The sequence below is a fragment of the Cucurbita pepo genome, chromosome LG10 (genome assembly GCF_002806865.2).
Source record: "Cucurbita pepo subsp. pepo cultivar mu-cu-16 chromosome LG10, ASM280686v2, whole genome shotgun sequence".
Lineage (NCBI taxonomy): Eukaryota > Viridiplantae > Streptophyta > Magnoliopsida > Cucurbitales > Cucurbitaceae > Cucurbita > Cucurbita pepo.
This window is the reverse complement of record NC_036647.1, coordinates 818,221-840,225: the sequence shown is the minus strand read 5'-3', so window position 1 is coordinate 840,225 and position 22,005 is coordinate 818,221. Positions and strand designations below refer to the sequence as shown.

Sequence of the window (22,005 nt, the reverse complement as noted above, 5' to 3'; positions counted from 1 at the left end):
AAAAAAAAAAGGAATTTTTCTTCCATCTATTTTCCTTTTCATCTTTGTATTTAGATATATAGCAGTTGTTTGAATCTTGGAATTTATCAGGTGGTCTGCTGATAAGGACTGGGAAAATTGTGGTCAAGGTAGTGATTTTGGCTGGATACAGATCGCAGAGCCAGTCATGAAATTATATACAGAAGCAACTGACGGCTCTTCTATTGAAACCAAGGAAAGTGCCTTGGTGTGGCACCACCGGGATGCAGACCCTGATTTTGGTTGCAGTCAGGCCAAGGAACTGTTGGATCACCTTGAAAGTGTGCTGGCAAATGAACCAGTCGCTGTAAAAAGTGGTCAGTTTATTGTAGAAGTGAAGCCACAGGTATTTTCTTCTATTTTAAGTTTCTAAAATAACGCCAATTGAGTTGTTCCTGAATTTTTTTGGAAAGATAGAAACAAGTTCTCTCGCTCATAAAGAGTCTCTGAAGACTGATTCAAATATGTATTATTACTTTTAGGGAGTCAGTAAAGGTTTGGTGGCAGAAAAGATCTTCACGTCAATGACGGACGCAGGCAGACGAGCTGATTTTGTGTTATGCATTGGTGATGATAGATCTGATGAAGACATGTTTGAGATCATTGGTCATGCAGTATCAAGTGGCGTCCTCTCTTCCAATACATTAGTTTTTGCCTGCACAGTCGGACAGAAACCAAGCAAGGCCAAGTATTACTTGGATGACACAACTGAGGTCATAAACATGCTTGAAGCCCTTGCAGAAGTTTCAGACATTTCTTCTCCTCCAGAATCCCCTTGACATATTTGCTCCATGGTGGCGTAATATAACGTCCTGCAGTCTCTTCTCCTCCTAAGCGAGTGACGAAACTGACCTCGCTGGCTGGTGATTAGTATCGTATTCATTTTCGGCTTGTTGGAAATGGAAATGGCTTGATATATACAAGTGGGATGCGAAAGTATTAAATAAGGGGAAGCATTCAGTCTTGGCATTGGGGATGGAATGGAATTTATATTGGACCGACTGACTGACTGACTTGGGAGGATGTAACAGAAACAACATAGAGGAAGATGGCTGAATGATTTGTGAATAATTTGAGGCACAGCCATTGATATTTACACGCTGGTTGGAAGTTGGCAGTCTCCAGGGAGTTGTTATCTCACAACCTTTCGTTTGATTCCATACTAAATCTTTGGGTGGTGGGATGATGATCGGAGTTCGAGTAGAAAGTCAGAAACAGAAGAAGCCTGAACTCAATTTGTTCTGAAAACTGTACCAAAAATGGACAACATAAATGATGTCCTTTGTCCTTTTTCTTGTTAAATTCTTGAGTGCATTTGTTTTCTCAATGTTGTTACTTGAACCATTTTCTTTTTGCTCACAAGAAATCTGTAAATTTCCTATATTTTGCTAAGATTTGCACTACATTTTTGTTAATAAGAATGTGTTTTGCGACGTGGATTCTAAGCATCGGGTATGTTGTAGGATGATCCTTTTCTTTGTTTGAGCTAAGAACACTAAGGTCTCATATTGGTTGGAAAGTGGAACGAAACAATCGTTTAAAACCTTGAGGGGATAAGAGAAAGCCCAAAAAACATAATATGTACTAGCGGTAAGCTCAGGATGTTACAAATGGTATTAGAGTTATATACCGAGCGTAAAAATGCTAAGTCCTCAAGAGAGTGAATTGTGAGATCGAAAACTTCTCTATAATAAACGAAAAACTTTGAAATAAAGGTCAGCAGACAGGATGGGAACACTTGGGTTCAAAAGAAAAAGAAGTCATGATAGTGTTGTTCAGAATTAGTTCATTTATTTATTTTTCAATAATATCATCATGTTCTATGCTAAGGACCTTACTTTAAGATTAAATATATATATATTAATATCATATGTCTGACTGTATATTACAATACAGATATTTATACAATTCATTGAAAAAAATTCAAAATAGTTTACAGTTCGCTGCATCAATTCTGATCTAACGGTCATGGAAGCTTAGAACCTAACGGCTGAGATTGTCCGAACAATCGATCTCCTTCGTTCCGAGTTCCTACCCGCCATCGACTTTAGCGTCTCGGCGGCGATAAATAAACCCGACTCTGTACCACCGTCTCTCCAATCTTGAAACCCGGAACGACGGTGAACCGAACTCGGGGCTCCGACCCGGATCCTACGGTGGAATCATTCATGTCCGCCGGAGAAAACAACGTTTCTTCGGTAACGCATTGCATGTAAACTTCTGAGAATCTGCTGTTCTTCCTCACTTGGAAGATCGTAATGTCGTTGTGAAGTGAAAATGCCAAACACCGTAGAAGCCAAATGCGCTTCGACATCTCGGCGAAGGCGGCGAAGAACGTCGTGTCGGGAACACCGCCGGAGTTCATGATTTTCCGCTGGTTCAGATTTCCGAAGAGTGAGCACTCCATTTTCGCGTGGACGAGTTGGAGGTACTTGGAGCGGGTGAATTTAGCGAATGAGGAGTTGGGGTTTTGAGATATGAATATTTTTGGATTTACTGGTTTGAGCTTCTTGAATTTATCGAACATTTGGTGGTTTTGCTGCTCATCGAGAGGTAGGGAATCGTTTTGGAGTATGAAATTTGTGTCGGTTGTAAAACCTTCGAACATTATTTTGCAGACGAACGATTCGAAAGCGAAGCTTCGATGGGTTGGCTCTGGGAATTCGGTGTCCGAACCGACGATGCATTCGATGGCCGCGTTGAGGTCCCAGCTTGCTGATTCCATTTCGCGGATCATCAATTTCACGAAATTTCTGATGGATCTTACGGTATAATGGAGGAATTGGGCAAAGTGAGTCGGATTCAGAATCGGAAATTGAAGATTATCAAACATGGATAAAGAGCCACTTGCATCCAGCTTCTTCTCCAACGACTTGTTGAACGAAAGTAATTCACCAAGTTTTTTCTTCAACGAGACAATGCCAGCATTCTTATGCTCCGATTCAGCCTGCATTTTCTTAATCGTGATTTCGTAGGTTTTCATCAAACTTTGCTGTTCTTGAATCTCCGAGAGCATTAACGTGACCTGGGGTGAGAGATCGAGTTCTTTCTTTAAGAAGCTTCGTTTCAACTCTGAAATGACCTTTAATTCGTCCACCACCGCTTGGTCTGCAGCTTGAATTGCGTCGCTGTTGTAAGGACTCTGTGCCATTTGAAGCTCGGCGTAAGCTGCTTTGATTGAAGTAACGCTTGCAAAAAGCTTCGCAACCAGAGCTTCCATGACTGCCCTGTTTCGAGCTTTGACATCTTCTTCACGTCTCTCGAAGACTTGGGATTTTCCTCCATGAATACTGGAATCTTCTTTGAACTTGTTGTGGGAAACCAGAGCACAGATGCCATTACTGGACGCGATCCTTTTTGCGTTCCTGAGATTGATTACCTTCTGAAATGTCCTGGCAAATCTCGTCTTGCTCTTCACACATGATTTGGGTTTGATAGTTTCCATAAGAAAAAAAGAACACACGCTCACACTCAAAAAGAGAGTTATATTGAACTCATAAGAGGGAGAGAGGTTCCAAAGGTGGAAGCTTTGGTGATTGGCAGAGGAAAACAGAGGAAGTAGTAAAAGAGCTAAAGGGCAGAGCCGAATTTTCTTTGCAAAAAGCAAAAGCGAAAACTTTGACCGTGTCTTAGATTAAGGCCGGAAATGGAGGTCCGGCTCTAATAAAGCAAGGATTTAAAGCGCAGGTGGGAGGAAAAGAAAAGGAAAAGGAAGCCATTGCCATTGCAGCAGCACTGTCAAGATTGCAACGCAGTTATAGAGGATAAGTACAGGTACTTACTTAATAATACTCTGATTTTCCATGAAGCGACTCTGCTTCAATTTGAAGAAGGGCTGCTCCTCAAGCTCAGTTTAATAATATATTTGTGAAGTCTACGCTTGTAAAGTGATCGATGAGCTTGTGCTGTGATCAAATCATGGAACCCAATTTTAGTCATTGGACAATACAAGGCACTGGTCGGAATATGTGTGTGGAATATGTGTGTCGATCCGTTCTTTTAATGGTTAATAGGAGTCTCAACCAGCTTACGTAAAAGAAGCTTCCTTCTAAAAATGATAACAATAATGAGTGGTTTGGGTAGAAAATGCATATGGTTAAGTAAAAAGGCAGTGGAGTGAGGGAGGGGGAATTAATATGCAAAGTGAAAAATTGAGGAGTCTTCATTAAGAGGGTTGTCGATGGCCAACTGGGTCCTCCCTCATGCTCCATATTTCCGACACAAATGAGACAAACTTAGTACACTAAACTCAGCTAACTTCCAATGGCGGACACCACAATGTTTGCTTCTTCTCTTAACTTATCAATCAATCGTACATTCTCCCACAATATTCCTTCTAATCTTTGTATTAGTTAAATAAGACATCCTTTAATGATTATAATGAAGGCACTAAGCATGCTTCAATCCATCGGTGACATCAATTTACATTCACATGCAGACACAGACAAGCCAAAAGTTTTAATATTGGGTTCTTTTTGGCCTTTCCCTGTTTAGCTTTTCTGGTTTTTCTTCTTTAGTCGAACCCTTTTCTCAATTCCAAACTAATAGTTGTTAAAAAATGACAAAGAGAAGACAAAAATTTGAAAGTAGTGGAACAGGATTCAAAGCAAGGCAAGGACTGGCCTGGGGTTGAAAACTTGAAAAGGGATTCATACTTACAATCATGAATTGAGAAGAACGGTGAAGCTTTTTGGGATTGGCAACGCACTATGGTAGGCCTGTTCCTGTCCCAAGTGCGTCTGCTCTTTGCTTTAACCAGTGGGGGTCTTCACAACTTTCACCTCAAAAGACTCGATTCATAGCCTTCATTTCCCATACCACTAACTTGAACTGCAAAAAAAGAAACTCAAATGGAGTAGAATAGCGCTCCTTAGTAGGCATGACCATTAGTTCAGTTCAACAAACCAAACATTTCACTGTACATCCAACCATTTCAAAATTCAAAGTTGTCTTCTACAGAAACTCTCTTTTCAGAACACAAAATGACTCTGATTCGTTTATCTTTAGATGTTCTTCCTCTGATACACCTAAATCAGCCTCATCTTCAGATCAGACATACTGATTCTTCTTTGGCTTTCATAAGCGGTGGCTGCAGTTTAAAGTGTGAGAGATGTCCAATGATAAACTGTGAAGCACAACAAAGATGAAAAAGAAAATTCAGAAACCATCAGAGACTTCTTGAATAACATTAGTGACGAGCTATTGTACTGCAACTAAAGGGAAAAGGCAAAGTTTCGTAGATAGCTCTGCTATACTGTACAAAACATCGATGTGTTTTACATTGTTTCAGCCAACCCTTATACATTGTACAACACTACCAAAAAGTTATCAATAATTAACTTCAAAGTTGTCAACAAACATGAAGATGACGTTTGCCAAATGAGTACTCAGCTTCAAATTTGATCACAACAATGACAATGGAGGAGGATGCTAAAAACTCAAATGTTGAATGTACTACAATTAATCAAAAACAAAAATCAAAACTATATTTCCATTGATATCTATCACTAGTCGTAACAAAAATCAACTTCAAATTTGTTCTCTGTAACAATGGGAAAGTGGTTTCCTTGGCAATGAACTTAGGAACTAGAGAATGGCCTATTGCATCAGCTTATATAATCTTGAAGTTAGTCTTCCCAAGGAAATCCTTACAAGTTAGAAATGAAGAAAAGCAACCTAACCTCAGAAACTATATTACCTATGAACAAGGTTAATCAAAGAGTCCCTATAAAATGTCAGTTTCCGTCGAGAACCCACCTGTGGTACCCTACACGGAAATGAAGGAGTTTGTGATGATTGAAGTTAGGTGTTCTATCCCTACTCTCAAGCCAAGTTTACCTACCATCGTGTAAAAACTTTGCTGGATCTCAAGCTCCATAATATCATACCCTGAACCCAGATCTAATCAAGCTGGCAACCGAAGCTTCGCATTGTTTCTCCAGCTGCAAAAGGTAGATTAAAAAAAGAAAATTATCGCACGAATTGATTCAGCAGTGTATAAGAAAACAAAAACAATACCCTAGGAGTTTGCTTCAATCACCTAATGTAGTAGTAGTAAAAAAAATCAGCATATAAAGCCGCCTGAACCAGGCCAGCGATGAAAGCTACAAGAAACAAAACATCATGTAAGACATCTAATGATAACAACTGAGAGTTTGTGTGACCAAGACCAACCCAAATCTTTACCTATCCACCGATTGAAGTGTGTGTATGTGAAGTATCGGTAGATCCAGTTGAGGATGTAGAGTGCACGATAAGCTCTGCAGAAAGATTTTAGTTCCAATCAGAAGAAATGTTTTTGCAAAACAATTACGAGAGGGTACACCAAGAAGAAGCTTGGATCTAAGCTAAAGTAAGAGCTTCTTCCCAAGAAGATCAACAGGAATTGTATCTGTAATATCTATACAAATTTCATCTGCAACCCACTTGTCAAAACCTTCTCCATGATAAAATGGCCGGTAACAATCATAAATTCATGACAAACATGTAAAATTTTCTTGAAGAATATATTGAATGCATAATGCATGGCTGTTTAGTCCATTGACATCGTACATGAAGGATTTTTTATAAACCATTTGGAATAAGCGTCATAATGCTAATGCATCCAAAAGTTTTTGACCCTTTTCTAGGAGTCTACTTGAAGAAATCTATAAATTTTCAGGGCAGCAATTGACCCAAATCCTTGACCATGTGAATCTAAAAACCCATTTATATATGCCAATTAGAAAATTTATTGTTTTGATTGGTCATAGCTCTAAGGGATACGTACATCTAATACGAACAGCAGCAGAAATGGAAAAAGAGTGAGTGATCATATTCCTTTAAAGATGATGGGATTATGAAAGCAAGAAAGTAATCCTTCCATAAAGCACCAACAACCGTAAAGGGAAATATACGAACCCAAGAAAGAAGACATAATGACTGGTTAAATTGTCCACATTCCCACTTCGTTGCAATAAAACTAATTGAGGAAGAATTGCTACGGCCTCCAAGTATATTGAAAACGCCCAAAAGATCTGGAGCAAAAAAAGTTCAACAATATCATTTTCTATTGCGTCGTATCCTTGCTCATTTAGAAAGTACATGGGAAACCCTAAATGGGGATTGGATCAGAGTAACAATGTGGATTATTTATACAGTAATAAAATGAAAAAATATAGCATTTCTAACAAGTATCAACAAAAGTGAAATCATCATGTCTATGAAGGTAACATGGCAAACGGGTAATAGGAAATGATAAAACTACATTGCAAAAATTTTAGTTTCGATGCTAATGTTTCTGCAGGACCTCTTCAAATTGTTCGTTATGGGATGCAAATATTTCGTGACAATAGTTAAGACCTAATCACACTTGGGTAAGGAATGCACCGCGATAGAAAACTGCTTATGATTTTTTGACCAGGAGAGTTTCCAGTGATGCTCTAGTGCTTGTGCAGGCTTGCACAAATCCAATTTATGAACTTTTGCAGTTAGGGAACAGATTATCATCTTGATTTAATTATATATGGAAATTTCCTAATTGGAATGAAATGTGGAAAAAATGAACTGATTAGGCTCATCAATAACTATGTATATTGCCAATGCCTACCCAGAAACCATCAAACGCAAACTAAAATCATTTATGTTAAAAATGTCTCACCTCTTGAAAACCAAACTTCTCGTTCACTAAAAGGGCGAGAATGAAACATGCAGCAACAAGAAAATAATGACGAAAAGTATCAAGAACTTTATCATATGACCGCCTCACGGTTGGATGCAGCCTCATACACCAAACAATTGCCAGAGAGCTTGCAATAAAAATCAGCTTCATCACAGTGTTATAGATAGATATGAAATCCGTGAAAAGATCCAAATACCGGGCCAGAAAAACAATGGCATACAGCTCCTGAGTCTTGAGAGAAATTCCTTCAAAATAAAAAATTTAAAAATCAGTTCCACGTTCATGTTCCAATTAAGCAAAAGTTCTGAAGGGAGTCTCTAATCGGTAAAAATCAATCTTTAACCTAGTTATCTCGAAAACTAAGGGGGCAAAAAAGCCCTAATGATCCAATCATCAGCACAAAAAAGTACCAAAACTTCATTAAAAAAGTTAATTAAAATTCAATTGATCAGTTAATAACACCATCCGGAAGCTGAACTGACTAAAGCCCTGCTTCAAGAAGTCGATATCAGAATCCCATTTCCATTTATCCACCAATGAGACATAAACTAAAATAATACAGGGAGACCCACACTGCTTGTTTCCAAATTCTTCGTACCATTTTCTCTTCCACAATTCCAGAACCAAATAGAAAAAAAAAAAAATGAAAGCATTGATAATTACCGCAGCAGGATTTAGTAGCGTATATTTTGAGAAGAAGAATTAAAATACTGATCAAGTGTGTCATATCGCCGGCGAACCTGAAAATATTCATGGTTTCCGAGTAAAGAAGAGGATAGGTAGGTTAAATTATGCGCACGATTGAAACGAAACAAGAGAGAACGGGGAAAAGAGGCGGATGGAATTGGGAAAGGGCAATGACTGGAAACAGACGTGGCAACTGGAATCGCCCTCTGCCTCCACGATGTTCTGCGCATTCGCCGCCAACAAAACTGACACAGCGCCAAACAGATCATCAATTTGACCATAAATCATAACAGTCCACATAATTCTTTTTCTTATCATTAATCAGTAGGCTAGAGAGAAGGGCCGGTTTGGGTTTTGGTGTCGATCAGCCCATATGATAATGGGTTGGGCTTGGCCCAGCCAACAAGGCCCACGATCCATTCCATCCGTTTGAAAAGGCGAGGGGACAGAAACGTGATCGAGTTTGACAAAATTGTTAGATTGTGAATGTTTTTCAAAGTTGGGAAAACAAGAACATGATTCCCTAGATTCGCCAAGCTCCCGCCCTAGCCGCCTCGCCTCGCCTCAGTGGCCGCAATGAATTGAACCCACCGCCTAAAAAGTAAGAATAAAGTTTGAAATAGCCGCAAAGGTCGCCATTGGCACGTGAAAACCCTTCAACTCCATTAGTTTAATCGCACAACACATTACAATGTAAATCGAGTTTGGATGGCCCCGCCCCCCCCTGTCTCTTGGGAACTAGACACCTTTCAGCTTTCCCAATCCTCTTAAATCATACCCTCCACTCCTCTTAACCCCTGACACTTTTGCACTTCTTGCTTCCCTTTTCATGCTAATCAAGTTGATTTCAGAGCTCAAACTCGAACTGGGGTGCTGTTCTAATCATTTGCATCATGAGCCACTGCAACAACTGGGTCAATTAAGACCAAACCCAGATGGGTCAAGCTCTGGGCATTGAGATTCTGGGTTTGGGTTGTAGAGAAGAAGAGGGGGTTTCAGAAATTCAGGCGAGGTGCATGCAAATGCATAGTGTGCAAGAAAATAAAGGAAAGCCCCCACAAACCGAAAACAATAACGTCTATGTCTGTGTAGGAAGGCATGAGACAAGAGACATGTGATGGGTCTGAGATGAGATTTTGATGGGATACAGAGAATCCAAGAACCCACACATCAACAAAAATGTACTATATTCTAAACAAATATATGGGCCATGTGGTGGACGCATTCCCAAACTATCCTTTTCCATTCCCATCCTAACCATCCACCTCGTGCCATGACATGTATATATTGTGAGCTTTACGATTTTAAGATACGTCTACTAGACAGAGGTTTTTATGCCCTTCAAAAATACCCATTTTTTTTTTTTTTTTTTTCGAGTGTTAATAAAAAGGGGAAGTAAAGATGCGTGCCCTTTTTTAAGTAGGTAAAAGAAAATTTACATTTGTGTTTGTTGGTTTCTTAGGGATGCTTTGTTTAATTTGGAAAGTAATTAAACACACCTTTGTAATTGACTAAACAAAGGCATACTTGAAACGTTGATAAACCAAATTTAATTTGTAGTTTAGCTAAAAATGCAAAGTATGATAGAAATTGAAAGGCATTGAATTCCAAGACGAGAGACATTAATACGAGGTAGGGAAAAATGGGAAACCGTGCACGACATGGAAATTGCAAAGAATGGGCTAAATTGCAAAATAGTCCTTTTTCTTTCAAACTTTCTGATTTCTTACCTAAAAAAAATTATATCGCGATCTATTTTTCTTGATGGCATGCGATAGAACACTACCTAGTGTCAGATTTTGATACTATTTGTAACACTTCAAGCCTACCACTAACAAATATTGTTTGCTGTGACATGTTACATATCTTTGTCAGCTTCATGATTTTTAAAACGTATGTATTAATTAGAGGTTTCCACACTCTTATAAGAAATGTTAAATTTTCCTTTTCAACCGACGTGAGATTTTAAACGAGTGTTGCGATGATTATAAACAAGCATTTGGGTCACGATTTTTCGTTTAGTATTCTAAAAACATTTTACTTCAACAATAACTTTGAAATATTAAAAAAACGTTAAAAAAAAAAAAAAAAAAAAAAAAAAAAAAAAAAAAAAANAAAAAAAAAAAAAAAAAAAAAAAAAAAAAAAAGGTGTGGACAGGGTTTGTTTCATGTGTTTGGCTTTGGGTATTCTGAGATATGCGCCATGTACATGGGCCACCCTTCCCCTTTTGTCCACTGTTACCCCACACCACCACACCACCACACCACCACGCACCCTTCTACCCATTAACTCACCATACTCTTATTTAACTTCTAGCTTCTATTACAAAACACATTTAAAATTGCTTCAACCACAAATTCAACGCTCATACAAAATACAAAAAATAATTATAAAAAAGTTGGACATTTACGTCACAGGTAATTAAAATTTCAGAATAAGAGAGCTGTTTGTGTTTGTGTTAGGATCAAGAAAAGTGGCGAAGCGCCCAAAAATTTAAAATATGGACCAACGGTATAAAATCTTGGGTCAGCGTGCGTAAATGAGGTAAACGTTGGGGACAATAATTTACTGAAATTGAAGCATATAATTTATTCAAATCAGCGGTGGGTTTTGGATATTTAGCCTTTCACTTTCCCGTAGTTGGTACCAAAGCGACGGCGGTAGCGGTACAAAGGGGGCTAATTTTCCAAATTAAAATTTACCCTTTTTTTTTTTTTTTTTTTTTTTTTAAAAAAAAATTTATTATTATTTTTATGTAAAGGGCTATTTTGGGGTCTGGAACGGACACATGGATTCGTTGCTGACGTGCCAACGGGTGCGAGAGGTGACCTGGGAATCTGCCTTTAACAGATCTCACCCCATGCTTCAACCAACCCCTCTTCTTCTTCACTTCCCACTCTTACACTCTTTGGCTCTTACTCGCGCTCTTCTTCTGAATCTTTTTTCTCTCTCTTGTTTCTCTCTCTCGCGGAGTTTCCTGTGTTTGCGACTGGGATTATCGCTTTTGGGTGGAAGGGGACCTCGTGAGCTTCATGGGAAGCTTGCTGAGAGATCTGGGCTTTTAATTTTTCAAGTGGCAGACGGGATTCTGCTTTTCCTCTCTTCTGATTCAGGTGATTCCTCTTCTCTTTCCTTTTGCTTTTTTCTTCTTCCCCAACAGTTTGCCTTTAACCTACTCTTTGTGTTTTCCTTTTCAATATCCTCTCTATCTTCTTTCGCTTTCCTCCTCATTTTGTCTCTTCCGTTTTGACACAGACCGACCGCAATTTCTTCTTAGGGATTCCAGGGGGACTACGAGTCAGGTTTTCATGGGTTCCTTTTTCTCTTCCCCTGTTCCGGGATTTGCTTGCTGAAGCTGGATTGAGCTTGTCGCAGTATGCATTGAAGTTTGCTCGTTGCTGCTAATTAAGATTCGGTTTGAGTAGCATTTGGTATTGCTCCTAATTCAGCTTGAATCTTTAGTTATAAGCTTCATGGTTTGCGAGACCCTGGTTTCTGGTGCTTGGGCGATGGATTTTCTTTTTGTCTCATTTTATACTTGGCGGAAAGTTGAGGAGGTTTAGGATATAATTGTTTGAAATGGGTTCTCGTTAAATAGAGTCAGGATATAACTTTCCTTCTTTAGATAGAAGGACATTTTTTTGCCTAAATTACGGGATATTTGGAATTCATTCGTCATAATTGCGGAGATTTGACCTCGCGTTGCCTGATTGATAATGCCATATATTTCGATTCGTTTCCTTAATTGTCAAGAAATTTCCCGACCAGATGCATTTATGTTCTCATCATGACTAGAGCTGTGCGCGATAGGATTCTCAAGGAGGCAAATGGTGACATTAGCGATCATCTACGTAACCACATTCACTTGACAAACTGCATTCACTTGAAGAATCATATGCACAAGCACAGTCCTATCTTGGCTGACAGGTCCCTTATGAGGGATCTCATTGTCCTTCAGAGGTCGCGATCTCTCAGGGACCCGTCTGCAAGTCCTCCCTCATGGCAGTCTCCCTCCATTACTGATCTGCCATCAAGGATGGGCGAAAATAATGCTGTGATTCGTGAAGGAAGAAGGTCGGTAGGAACTGAGAGTCGAAGGGTAGGTAGGACAATTTCCGGAAGTTCTCCACCCTTGGGAAGTTTTGCAACATCAAAAGTTGCTCCAGCTGAGGTGAATGTGGGCACGGATGGGGTGAGAGCTGTTAGTGAGCACAGTGTTAAGAGTGAAATCCGAGATGGTAGAAGAATTCGGAGAGAAGAGTCGAGTAGGAGGAGTGATAGAAACAGTGTTTTGGATGGCAATGAAGAATCTTTACCAGTTCATGATGGGCATCTTCTGCATGAGGCTATTTCGAGGAAATCAGAATCTAAAGATAGAAAGAGTGAACAGAAGGATAAGCAGGTCAGGGGGATTCCATTTAAGACACTATCGGAGCAACTGAATTCTGCTCCAATCGATAGTGATGATATTGCATCTTCAAGTGCTAATGTATATGGGAGACAATCTCAGCAGGATAAAATCATTGACGAACCTGAACCCAGCTTTCGTGGAAACTGCAGTGGATTGAATAGGGTTAAAAGGCGAAAATTTCGAGGTACAAGGAGAAGTCGAATGAATTTAACTTCCAGGGACACTGGGGTTCAAAATGAATTGTCTGTAGCTTCTAATACATTAGCTCATGGTTCCGCTCATTCAAAGCATAGAATGGAAGAGGAAAATGAAAATTATGCCAACAAAAATGTCATTGGTGGACCTAGAAATGGGTGTGGTATGCCTTGGAATTGGTCAAGAATTCATCATAGGGGCAAAACGTTTTTAGACATGGCTGGAAGGAGTTTTTCTTGTGGCATTTCAGACTCGATGTTAAGAAAGTGCAGTCCAACTGCACGTGGGAGAGGTATTTCTGGCACACCCATAGCATCTGATCACTCAAGCTCATCTGCAAAATTTGATGCCGAAGCACTACCTTTACTGGTTGAGGCATCTGGGTCCCACGAAAGCATTGAAAATGCAGGCTGGCAACGAGATTACTCTGGGGAATTGGGAATATTTGCCGATAATTATATTAAACATGAAGTTGATTCTGACCTTGCTTCAGAAGCAAGATGCAGTAACCGAAGAAGAACAAGAGGCCATCATCGTTCTAGACATCAGAGTCTGACACAAAAATACATGCCACGAACATTTAAAGATTTGGTGGGACAAAATTTAGTAGCCCAAGCTCTTTCAAATGCTGTCTCGAGGAAGAAGGTTGGGTTACTATATGTGTTTTATGGTCCTCACGGTACAGGAAAAACATCCTGTGCTCGCATATTTGCAAGAGCACTGAACTGCCAGTCTTTGGAACATTCCAAACCGTGTGGATTATGCAATTCTTGCGTTGGATATGACATGGGAAAGAGCAGGAATATAAGGGAAGTTGTTCCTGTGAGTAATCTCGACTTTGAGAGTATTACAGAACTACTTGACCATATGATAGCTTCTCAGCTCCCATCACAGTATACAGTGTTCATTTTTGAGGATTGTGACAGCTTTTCCTCTAATTGCTGGAGTGCCATTACAAAGGTCATTGACCGAGCTCCCAGACGTCTAGTTTTTGTCCTTGTCTGTTCAAGTCTAGATGTTTTACCTCATATAATTATATCCAGGTGCCAGAAATTCTTTTTTCCAAAGCTGAAGGATGCCGATATAATCCATACTTTGCAGTGGATTACAACCCAAGAAAATTTAGAAATTGATGAAGATGCACTAAAACTTATCACATCAAGATCTGATGGATCATTGAGGGATGCTGAAATGACTCTTGAGCAGCTCAGTTTACTTGGCCAGAGAATTTCTGTTCCTCTAATCCAGGAACTGGTAAGTTATATATTTTAATTACAAAGAGTGCAAGAGTTGGAGGTGAAAGTTTCTATCCACTCTTTTCAGAGGCTACTATTTCATGTCTTGACACTAGTGGTTGAAATATTTTCTGCCCTCTTTGAAGTTTGACGTGAAATTGTTTTCAAGAGCAAAATTGATCTGGGGCTGCAACTCAATAGTTGTATTATGTTACATTTCTTAAACCTGAACCTGAACCTTCTGCGAGCGAGTTTACAGCCTCGTGTGTTGTTGTGGAAGAGTGAAAAACTAAATGTGTTCTTTCATTTACAAATTTACTTTTATGAAGCTTATTTAAAATGGTTTTCTCAACCGGTGAAGCATGAACATGCTTGAAATAAATCTAGCTGCATTTTATTCTGAAATACTTACGTGTGGAAGGCTTCTCATGTTGACAAGCTATCATAACTGATGGTCTGTTCTTTTCTCCGTATTTTGAAGCCTTCCAGCATAATATAAATAGACTAGTTTCTGGTGATGAGAATTGTAGCTTCGGTTTCAATAATATAAATTATTAAAAATATAAGAATAACAGTACCCTTTGCAGTGCAGTTTGATTTGTATAATTTTTATTGCATATGATGTTCTTATTGTTTCAATTCTCATAATTTCTATGTACCCAATTGGCTTCCAGGTTGGACTTATCTCTGACGAAAAATTGGTTGATCTTCTTGATCTAGCTCTATCTGCAGACACAGTAAATACCGTAAAAAACTTGAGGTTGATAATTGAAAGTGGTGTGGAGCCAATGGCCTTGATGTCACAAATCGCAACTGTAATTACAGATATTCTTGCTGGTAGTTATGATTTCCGAAAAGAAAGACCTCGGAGGAAGTTTTTCCGACGTCAGCCATGTAAGTCAAAGAACAGGTTATATATATATGATGGACCTTAATTGATTCTAGTTCATTTTAGATTTTTGCTAAAATGTTGCCTATGTTGAGCTTTATCTGGAACTTCGCATCATCTCTTGTTGTCTTCCATTGGTTTTAATTGATTAATTAACTAATCGTAAGTCTTAATCATGTATAAAACTGATGATGCATTTTCTTTTTTGGCATTCTAGTATCCAAAGAAGATATGGAAAAGCTACGTCAAGCTCTGAAAACATTGTCTGAAGCTGAGAAGCAATTAAGAATGTCTAATGATAAATTAACATGGCTTACAGCTGCACTACTTCAACTTGCTCCAGATCAGCAGTATATGTTGTCCAGCTCTGCTGAGACAAGCTTTAATCACAGTCCCTTGGCCCTGAATAATGTGAATGGGAGGGGTGTGTTAAGGAACACTGTTCAGCATGCTGAAATACCTGGTGGTGAGAAAAGATTGTCAACAGATGTTAAGTTTGCTGGTCATTCTGATTCATATGATAATATAATTGCCAAAGGCATTGGTTTAGACAGAAAAAGACACTCTGGGGTTGGTGTGGCTTCTCAGCAGACTAATGCTACCGCTGCCGATTTAATGAAGTCTAATGGAAAGCAGGTTTCTGGTAAAACTCGGAAAGGCATCGAAGAAGTTTGGTTGGAGGTGCTAGGAAAAATTCGGATAAATAGCATTAAAGAGTTTTTGCTACAAGAAGGGAAGCTTGCATCAGTGAGTTTTGGTGCAGGTACATTTTGTTGTTACATCGTGTTTGCATAGTTTCATGCCTCTTAATTCATTTCACTTATTTTTTTTAAGAAAATCATGTTTTACAAAACTCAATTTGACCGTCAATACTTAGAAGCATGTTAAAATTATATACGTTAATCTAACATCTGAAGCAAAGAGTTTTAACTTTTGGTAATATACAATATCTATTTGGCAGCACCAACTGTGCGCTTGATATTCAATTCACATCATGCAAAATCAAAAGCAGAGAAGTTGAGAGAGCAGATCTTACAAGCATTTGAGTCTGCTCTTGGGTCCTCGGTGATAATTGAAATTAGATGTGAATCAAAAAGGGATACCACAGTGGGGAACCATTCATCCGTTACTTTACCTGCCTCCAAGAATGGTCCATTGCAGATTAGGGATATAAGTGGTTATAAGCCTGAAGCTCAGCTACCGCACTACAGATCCAGTGAAGTTGGAAGAGGCGAAATTGTTGAAATAGATGCTTCACCAAGGGATGCCCATAATCAACGAGAATCTAATCAAAGGAATGTAGAAGGTTCACAGGGAGAAGTATCAGTCTCACGCAAGAACTCAACTATGTCATCAATTTCAGAAAGAAGAGAAGGTGGAGCTCAAAGTCGGAGTCAAAGTATTGTGAGAAGCAAAGTATCTCTGGCACATGTTATTCAGCAGGCAGAAGGATGTTCACAGCGAAGTAGATGGTCCAGTCGCAAGGCTGTGTCTATAGCTGAAAAACTTGAGCAGGAAAACTTGTACGTATTGCTATCTCAAATTTCAAAGTTTCTTGTAGTGTGATATTAGGTTTCTGGCATTTAAATTTAGTTAAAAGAATGTGCATTTGAAGCAGTACGCTTAGCAACATGAGGTAGATTATAGGCTGTTAGGGTAAAAACTCTCACGTCAGGACAAATATGAAAGGTTGCCAAAGTTTAGTTAGATTTAAGAATATAATTGATTGAAGTTAGAAAAAGAAATCACACGAAACCTAGCAAATAAACAACTCAGAAATAATGAAGTTCTGAAATATATACACAAGGCACTTTTAAATAAATTTCTACGTGTAATGTTTGTTTTTCTACATTTTGTGCAGGAGACTTGAACCTCAATCAAGAAGCTTGTTATGCTGGAAAACATCTAGAGTAACTCGACGGAAGGTAGAGCAAGAAAGAGATTTAAAATAACTCTTATAATTTGATTGTTTCAGTTTTGATATCACATTCTCTTTCAGCTAAAAATGACTTATTGATGATTTTGTGCAGCTATCACGGTTGAAAGTTAGAACTCGAAGGCCGCAGTCATTGCTGAAACTTGTCTCCTGTGGTAAATGTCTCCCTGCGTAGTTAGCAAGGTAATAATTCCAGCCGGAAAGGAAGAAGAGGAAGAATGGTCTAGGAGATTGATTAACTTGGTTTTCTCTTTTAGTTGTATTTAGTTTTACTCATCTCTTTTGCTCCATGTTGATTACTAGGCAGGCTCATTTTTATCTGTGAATTCAATTTTTATGAAATCAATTAATTTTTCATGGTAAAAATAGGAGAGGATTATAGAATGCAGGCCTCATGTGCTAAACAACCTTTGCCCACTCAAATTCAATTTCCGCCTTGTTAGATCATTTCTTTTGGGATTTACAATGTACCTCTAACTTCACTTTCATAACGATTGGTATCTTGAAAGCATTCAACTGAATGACACCACAATGCATTGGAATTGTATCTGGTATCTGTATTCAAATGCTTAAGGAGTTCCATTCTAAAATCTTCATCCATTTGAATGATTGTTAGGGAGTGCATGCATTTTCACTTCAAACCCAGAAACTTCTGCATTTAGTATGCTTTCGGGAGGTTGATAGGTTCCGAACCAACCACAATACTTTTCCACTTTGTCCTGAATTCTTTCTTTATACATCTTGATGTTGTAAAACAATCTGAGTCAGAGATCTAGTTGTTGATGTCAATGTCATATTCTTCTTTCTAAATCTGGGTCTTGCTGCACTATCCAGGTTCGAAAGCCAATTATTGACATAGATTTCATATTCTCAGCTAGCTTTTCTTCCCCTTGTGCTCTTCTCCTATCGATGTAGTGCAGTCTTCATTCTCGTTTCATCGCCCTCTGGATGAGCGGCAGCTTTCCTCGTCATGTCAGACTGAGGAACTGAAAAGGTGCCCCAGTTTACCTTTGAACATAATGAGTGCTAAACCCCCTCCAGGAATCCATGAATATATGGTGATGCAGAAGAACGTGGGGAAATTAGGTTCTCTTCTTCCAGAGCATTTTCACAGAACCTCTACAGTCAGTGGTAAAAGAGAATTGAAAGATTCAGTACGAACCACCACCTAACGAGGATTAACGACTCCTCCTCGTCCCTCTCGGTCTCATTGCTTATCTCCTTTGCCTATTCATTGTCGGTCTCCCAATTCCATTGTCTCTTCTCGTCTTAGTACTGTAAAACTAACCTTCAACAACTACTCATAAAAGCTCTGTATAACATTCTCTGCTGTACATCAGAAATAAATCATCAACTTTAATGTTTGATGAGAGAAACCTCATAGTCCAATGGAGCAATCTACTCTGCCAAAACCACTCTTCATTTTAGGCCCTAAAAAAGGTTCGTAATCTCCATGGGAAAAATGTACAGCTCTTTGGCTCAACCCAGTCAGCTTGGTGGACCACTTGAATTCGGCTTTTGACTAAAGGCAAAAGTCGGAAAATCTAGAAGTGAAGGAAAAAGAAAAGCAATAAAGCAGAAAGACGGGAAACCCAATAAAATTCCATCACTAAAGCTTGACAGGGAATTCTCAAAGACAGTTCAATCCAAAACTAGAACTAAGGGCCTCGACATGTTCATATATGACGTTAAGTGTAGAAAAGAAAACCCATTTCTTCACATCTCTGTCTGCCCAACAGGTGTTTGTGATAATGACACACAGCCAACAGCCAACTCCCAACTCCCAATTCTTTGTGAATTAGAGCCTATATGCTCTAAGCGAGATGAAAATCAAAGAAATGGGCTTCTTTTCTTTCTCTTTTTCTTTTTCTTTTGGTTTTTTTAGCGTCATGTTTGTTCTTTTGCTTCTATTTTCCTTTTAGTTCCTTATTAGAGATTTAGAACCATCCACAAAGTGATAAAAAGTGGGCAAGTGGTCACAGGATTAATGGCGGGTGTTTCTTTTGAAAAAAAGAACAGCAAAAAGACCAATATGAAACCCACGTTCCTACTTAGCAGCTTAACTGTCTCAATAACTGCTACTGCTATCCCATCTTCTCTGAATCACTTTCTTCTTTGATGTTCCATACCCCAAAAACTTTCTAACGTAACAAATTTTTCTTGTTGTTTCAATTCAAGTGAAGCCCATCTTCCTTTGCTGAAATTATGAAATGGGGTACGAGAAAACCGCAAAATCCTTCTTCTTCTTCTTCGACTTCTTCTTCTTCTTCCTCTTCTAGGCCTTCTTTCATGTCTAATATCTTTCCTGCTTCTTGGCTCTCAAAGCTCAAGCAAAAGAAAAGCAACCAAGAACCCACACCCAGAAAAGTAAAGGGAACAGAGAAGGGGAATTCTCCTTGCATTCATTCACCTGGTTATGGAAATGGGACTTCCTCCCCTGGTCAAGCAAATGGGAATCCCAATCGATTATGTAGCGGATATAATGGTGAATTTTGGAAGCTATCCTTTGGAGAAGATGATACTGATGTCAAGAGTGGTGGGATTTTGAGGTCGGTTTGGTACAAATCGGAGGATGAGCACGAGCTTCCACGTACAAGTCATAGAAGCTGCAGATCACAATGTACAGAATTTGAGGTGAAGGAAGAGATTCAGAATTTGGAGGACATGGTTTCAAGGATGACGAGGAGAAGGAGGAGGAGGAAAGAAGCTCCAACCCAAGTGAATATTTTGAGAACAGAAAGTGATATTGAATCAAGAACTCCAAGGATCAAATACAGAGAAAATGGGAACTTCAAGAGTATGGGTCAAAGGGTGATGGAGAAGAAGGGATTTAAACGAGGAAGGGAGATAGATAAAGCAAGGGAGAGAACAAGAAGATCAGTGGGAAAGAAAATGTTGGTACAGGAAGAAGAGTCTGGAGTTAGGAAGAACAGGAGAGATAAAACCAAATTGAGAAGTTCAAGGAGGCATAGGTATGTCCCTTCCACCATGTCAAAAAGCTCGAATTTAGGAACTATAGAAGAAAACTGTGTATTTTCTTCTATGAAAGCAGAGGAAAGTGATGAACATGACATTGTGGGCACTGAAATTGATTCAGATTGGGAAAGGATGAGAGGGTTGAAGATGGAGGAATTGAAGTTGAGATATGAAAGACAAAGGCAACCACTCTACATAAGGAAGGACTCAAATGAGAAGAATTCAAAAGGCAGAAGAAAACTCAGAGTTTACTCTCCTAGAACAGCCACTAAACTTGAGATCTGCAAGATCAAAGCATTGGAGGATATGAAGAAAGCGAAGTTAAAGATGAAGAAGAAGGTAAGAGAGAGCATAGTAGAGGAAGAGACGGAGTTGGAGAGCTTTGCGGTCGTGAAATCTTCGTTCGATCCACAGCAAGACTTCAGAGACTCCATGGTTGAAATGATCATGGAGAGAAGGATCAGTAAAGCAGAAGAACTTGAAGAACTGTTGGCTTGTTATCTCACATTGAATTCCGATCAATACCATAATCTCATCATCAAGGTGTTTAGGCAAGTGTGGTTCGATCTGAATCAGGCTGCGTTCGAATCTGAATTACGTAAGCAATTCCCTTGTAATGAACAACTTGTTTAGCTAATAATTACAGACAAAGTGTAGTAATCTTATCTGTTGAAAACATCTCAGTTCATAAACATTGCAAGCCTTGTTAATGTAATGTTGAATAACTGTTTTTCCTTTTACAACTCTCAATACTCATTCTCTTCATTTTCTGCTTGATTTCTCACTTTGCCTGTTAATTAAAATTGTGCCTATTGATATGAAGAGTGAGTGAGTTACAGGTGCAGCAAACGAAAGCAGTCATACTCTGTTAATGTTCGTTAATGTTCCTACAGAAAGTGGACCGTCCAATGGATTGTGAGATCCCATACTGGTTGGAGAGGAGAACGAAGCATTGTTTTTAAAGGTATGGAAACCTCTCTTTAGTAGATGCGTTTTATAACCGTGAAGCTGACGGCAATGCAAAACAGGCCGAAGCGGGCTATCTATTAGCGGTGGACTTAGACGATTACGAAGAAATTGGAGACCAACTTGAGGATTTGGGTGGCCGAGTTGCCAAAACGTTAAAAGATTACTGCTAGAGACAGCAGAGGACAATAAATTGAAGCAAATGGAGGCCTGGTACAAATAATGACCATCAAAGTTGAGTAAAACTTGAACAATGCTCCAATAATTGTTATGAATAAAGGACATTGTTGGGAGAATAAACTCAATAATTAATGCATTGCTGCGTGGGATATGGGTGTTGAGTTGCTTACCGCCTCAGCCTCTTCGGGCAATTGAAACAAAAAAGGGGGAACATATTGCGGACAAACTTATACGTAATTACAAGAAGCTGATTAGATGGATTGGATTGGACCCATATTCATTTTATCAGTACAATAAGATATATATATTCTCTTTTTATTTTGAAAAGACACTAGTTTATGATCCGGGTACTTATCCGTTTTTGGTTGGATTAATTATATAATCAATTCAAAACATCAAGGTTTGGTCACTGCAGAATTCATATGGTTTTCTGATCATGGTTTCTGTTGTGTTTTGAATTTGAGCCAAAATTATGTATGAATCTTTAGCAATATTCGATTTAATGCGTGCTTTCAAATGCTTTATACACACATAAAGGAAATATTTTATTTGTAACAACTCCAGCCGACCGCTAGTAAGTATTGTCCGTTTTGGCCCGTTATAAATAATATTAAAGCTAGATACTAGGCAGTGTGCCAACAAGGATGCTAGGTCTACAAAGATGGCTTGGGCTGTTACAAATGGTATCAAAACTAGATATCGGATGGTGCGCCAACGAGAACACTGGGCCTCTAAGAGTGGGTGGTGGATTGTGAGATCCCACCGGTTGGAGGGAGAAACAAAACATTATAAGAGTGTTAAAATCTCTCCTTACCATTTAAAATTATGAAGCTGACAACGAGCCGAAAGAC

At 39.0% G+C, this 22,005-nt stretch overlaps 5 protein-coding genes across 13 annotated transcripts in view; 3 read left to right on the top strand and 2 right to left on the bottom strand.

The window, feature by feature from the left end:
- LOC111803800 (probable alpha,alpha-trehalose-phosphate synthase [UDP-forming] 7) overlaps window positions 1–1,463 on the top strand; it is a 4,160-nt gene extending 2,697 nt beyond the window's left edge. Inside the window, exons 3-4 of one of the 2 annotated variants that reach the window (XM_023688366.1) lie at window positions 83–364; window positions 501–1,463. In XM_023688366.1, coding sequence (XP_023544134.1) covers window positions 83–364; window positions 501–797 — 579 coding nt within the window. In that variant the 3' untranslated portion in view covers window positions 798–1,463. Of the gene's footprint in view, window positions 1–80; window positions 365–500 lie in introns of those variants that run through there. The other variant, XM_023688367.1, reaches the window with a different exon arrangement.
- A 422-nt stretch (window positions 1,464–1,885) lies between these two features.
- LOC111803802 (protein GRAVITROPIC IN THE LIGHT 1-like) lies at window positions 1,886–3,888 on the bottom strand. 2 transcript variants are annotated; one of them, XM_023688370.1, is made up of 2 exons: window positions 3,801–3,888; window positions 1,886–3,430 (listed from the first exon to the last, which is right to left on the bottom strand). In XM_023688370.1, the coding sequence occupies exon 2, from the start codon at window positions 3,236–3,238 to the stop codon at window positions 2,066–2,068; it is 1,173 nt and encodes a 390-aa protein (XP_023544138.1). In that variant the 5' UTR covers window positions 3,239–3,430; window positions 3,801–3,888; the 3' UTR covers window positions 1,886–2,065. The 2 variants fall into 2 exon arrangements, with proteins under 2 accessions (XP_023544138.1, XP_023544137.1); XM_023688369.1 differs by lacking the exon at window positions 3,801–3,888 and having other exon boundaries at window positions 1,886–3,488.
- Window positions 3,707–9,476, bottom strand: LOC111803803 (ER lumen protein-retaining receptor A-like). Of its 4 annotated transcripts, XM_023688373.1 has the most exons (10): window positions 8,552–9,476; window positions 8,342–8,418; window positions 7,658–7,923; window positions 6,919–7,034; window positions 6,205–6,278; window positions 6,059–6,122; window positions 5,861–5,960; window positions 5,717–5,785; window positions 4,678–5,143; window positions 3,707–3,923 (listed from the first exon to the last, which is right to left on the bottom strand). In XM_023688373.1, the coding sequence occupies exons 1-7, from the start codon at window positions 8,644–8,646 to the stop codon at window positions 5,924–5,926; spliced, it is 729 nt and encodes a 242-aa protein (XP_023544141.1). In that variant the 5' UTR covers window positions 8,647–9,476; the 3' UTR covers window positions 3,707–3,923; window positions 4,678–5,143; window positions 5,717–5,785; window positions 5,861–5,923. The 4 variants fall into 4 exon arrangements, with proteins under 4 accessions (XP_023544141.1, XP_023544140.1, XP_023544142.1 ...); XM_023688372.1 differs by having other exon boundaries at window positions 5,717–5,960; XM_023688374.1 differs by lacking the exon at window positions 5,717–5,785.
- Window positions 9,477–11,167: 1,691 nt separating this feature from the next.
- Window positions 11,168–19,458, top strand: LOC111803799 (protein STICHEL-like 3). 4 transcript variants are annotated; one of them, XM_023688364.1, is made up of 9 exons: window positions 11,168–11,479; window positions 11,622–14,226; window positions 14,882–15,101; window positions 15,314–15,859; window positions 16,058–16,619; window positions 16,958–17,021; window positions 17,127–17,215; window positions 19,216–19,247; window positions 19,358–19,408. In XM_023688364.1, the coding sequence occupies exons 2-7, from the start codon at window positions 12,154–12,156 to the stop codon at window positions 17,205–17,207; spliced, it is 3,546 nt and encodes a 1,181-aa protein (XP_023544132.1). In that variant the 5' UTR covers window positions 11,168–11,479; window positions 11,622–12,153; the 3' UTR covers window positions 17,208–17,215; window positions 19,216–19,247; window positions 19,358–19,408. The 4 variants fall into 4 exon arrangements, with proteins under 4 accessions (XP_023544132.1, XP_023544133.1, XP_023544131.1 ...); XM_023688365.1 differs by having other exon boundaries at window positions 19,211–19,247; window positions 19,358–19,405; XM_023688363.1 differs by lacking the exon at window positions 19,216–19,247 and having other exon boundaries at window positions 19,358–19,458.
- On the top strand, window positions 19,211–20,777 carry LOC111803801 (transcription repressor OFP5-like). The gene has a single exon (XM_023688368.1). It carries the CDS (start codon window positions 19,238–19,240, stop codon window positions 20,639–20,641), a length of 1,404 nt encoding a protein of 467 aa, XP_023544136.1. The 5' UTR covers window positions 19,211–19,237; the 3' UTR covers window positions 20,642–20,777.
- Window positions 20,778–22,005: the final 1,228 nt, after the last annotated feature.

What these genes read in the sequence shown, in the direction of transcription:
- LOC111803802 (XM_023688369.1), bottom strand. Translation starts at nt 3,463, where the DNA reads ATGGAAACTATCAAACCCAAATCATGTGTGAAGAGCAAGACGAGATTT.
- LOC111803803 (XM_023688372.1), bottom strand. Translation starts at nt 8,646, where the DNA reads ATGGTCAAATTGATGATCTGTTTGGCGCTGTGTCAGTTTTGTTGGCGG. An exon ending in AGGGCGATTCCAGTTGCCAC is followed by an intron (nt 8,419 to 8,551) that starts GTCTGTTTCCAG and finishes GAATATTTTCAG; the next exon opens with GTTCGCCGGCGATATGACAC. An exon ending in TTTTACTACTACTACATTAG is followed by an intron (nt 5,961 to 6,058) that starts GTGATTGAAGCA and finishes TACCTTTTGCAG; the next exon opens with CTGGAGAAACAATGCGAAGC.
- LOC111803799 (XM_023688363.1), top strand. Translation starts at nt 12,154, where the DNA reads ATGACTAGAGCTGTGCGCGATAGGATTCTCAAGGAGGCAAATGGTGAC. An exon ending in TTCCTCTAATCCAGGAACTG is followed by an intron (nt 14,227 to 14,881) that starts GTAAGTTATATA and finishes ATTGGCTTCCAG; the next exon opens with GTTGGACTTATCTCTGACGA. An exon ending in CTAGAGTAACTCGACGGAAG is followed by an intron (nt 17,022 to 17,126) that starts GTAGAGCAAGAA and finishes GATTTTGTGCAG; the next exon opens with CTATCACGGTTGAAAGTTAG.
- LOC111803801 (XM_023688368.1), top strand. Translation starts at nt 19,238, where the DNA reads ATGAAATGGGGTACGAGAAAACCGCAAAATCCTTCTTCTTCTTCTTCG.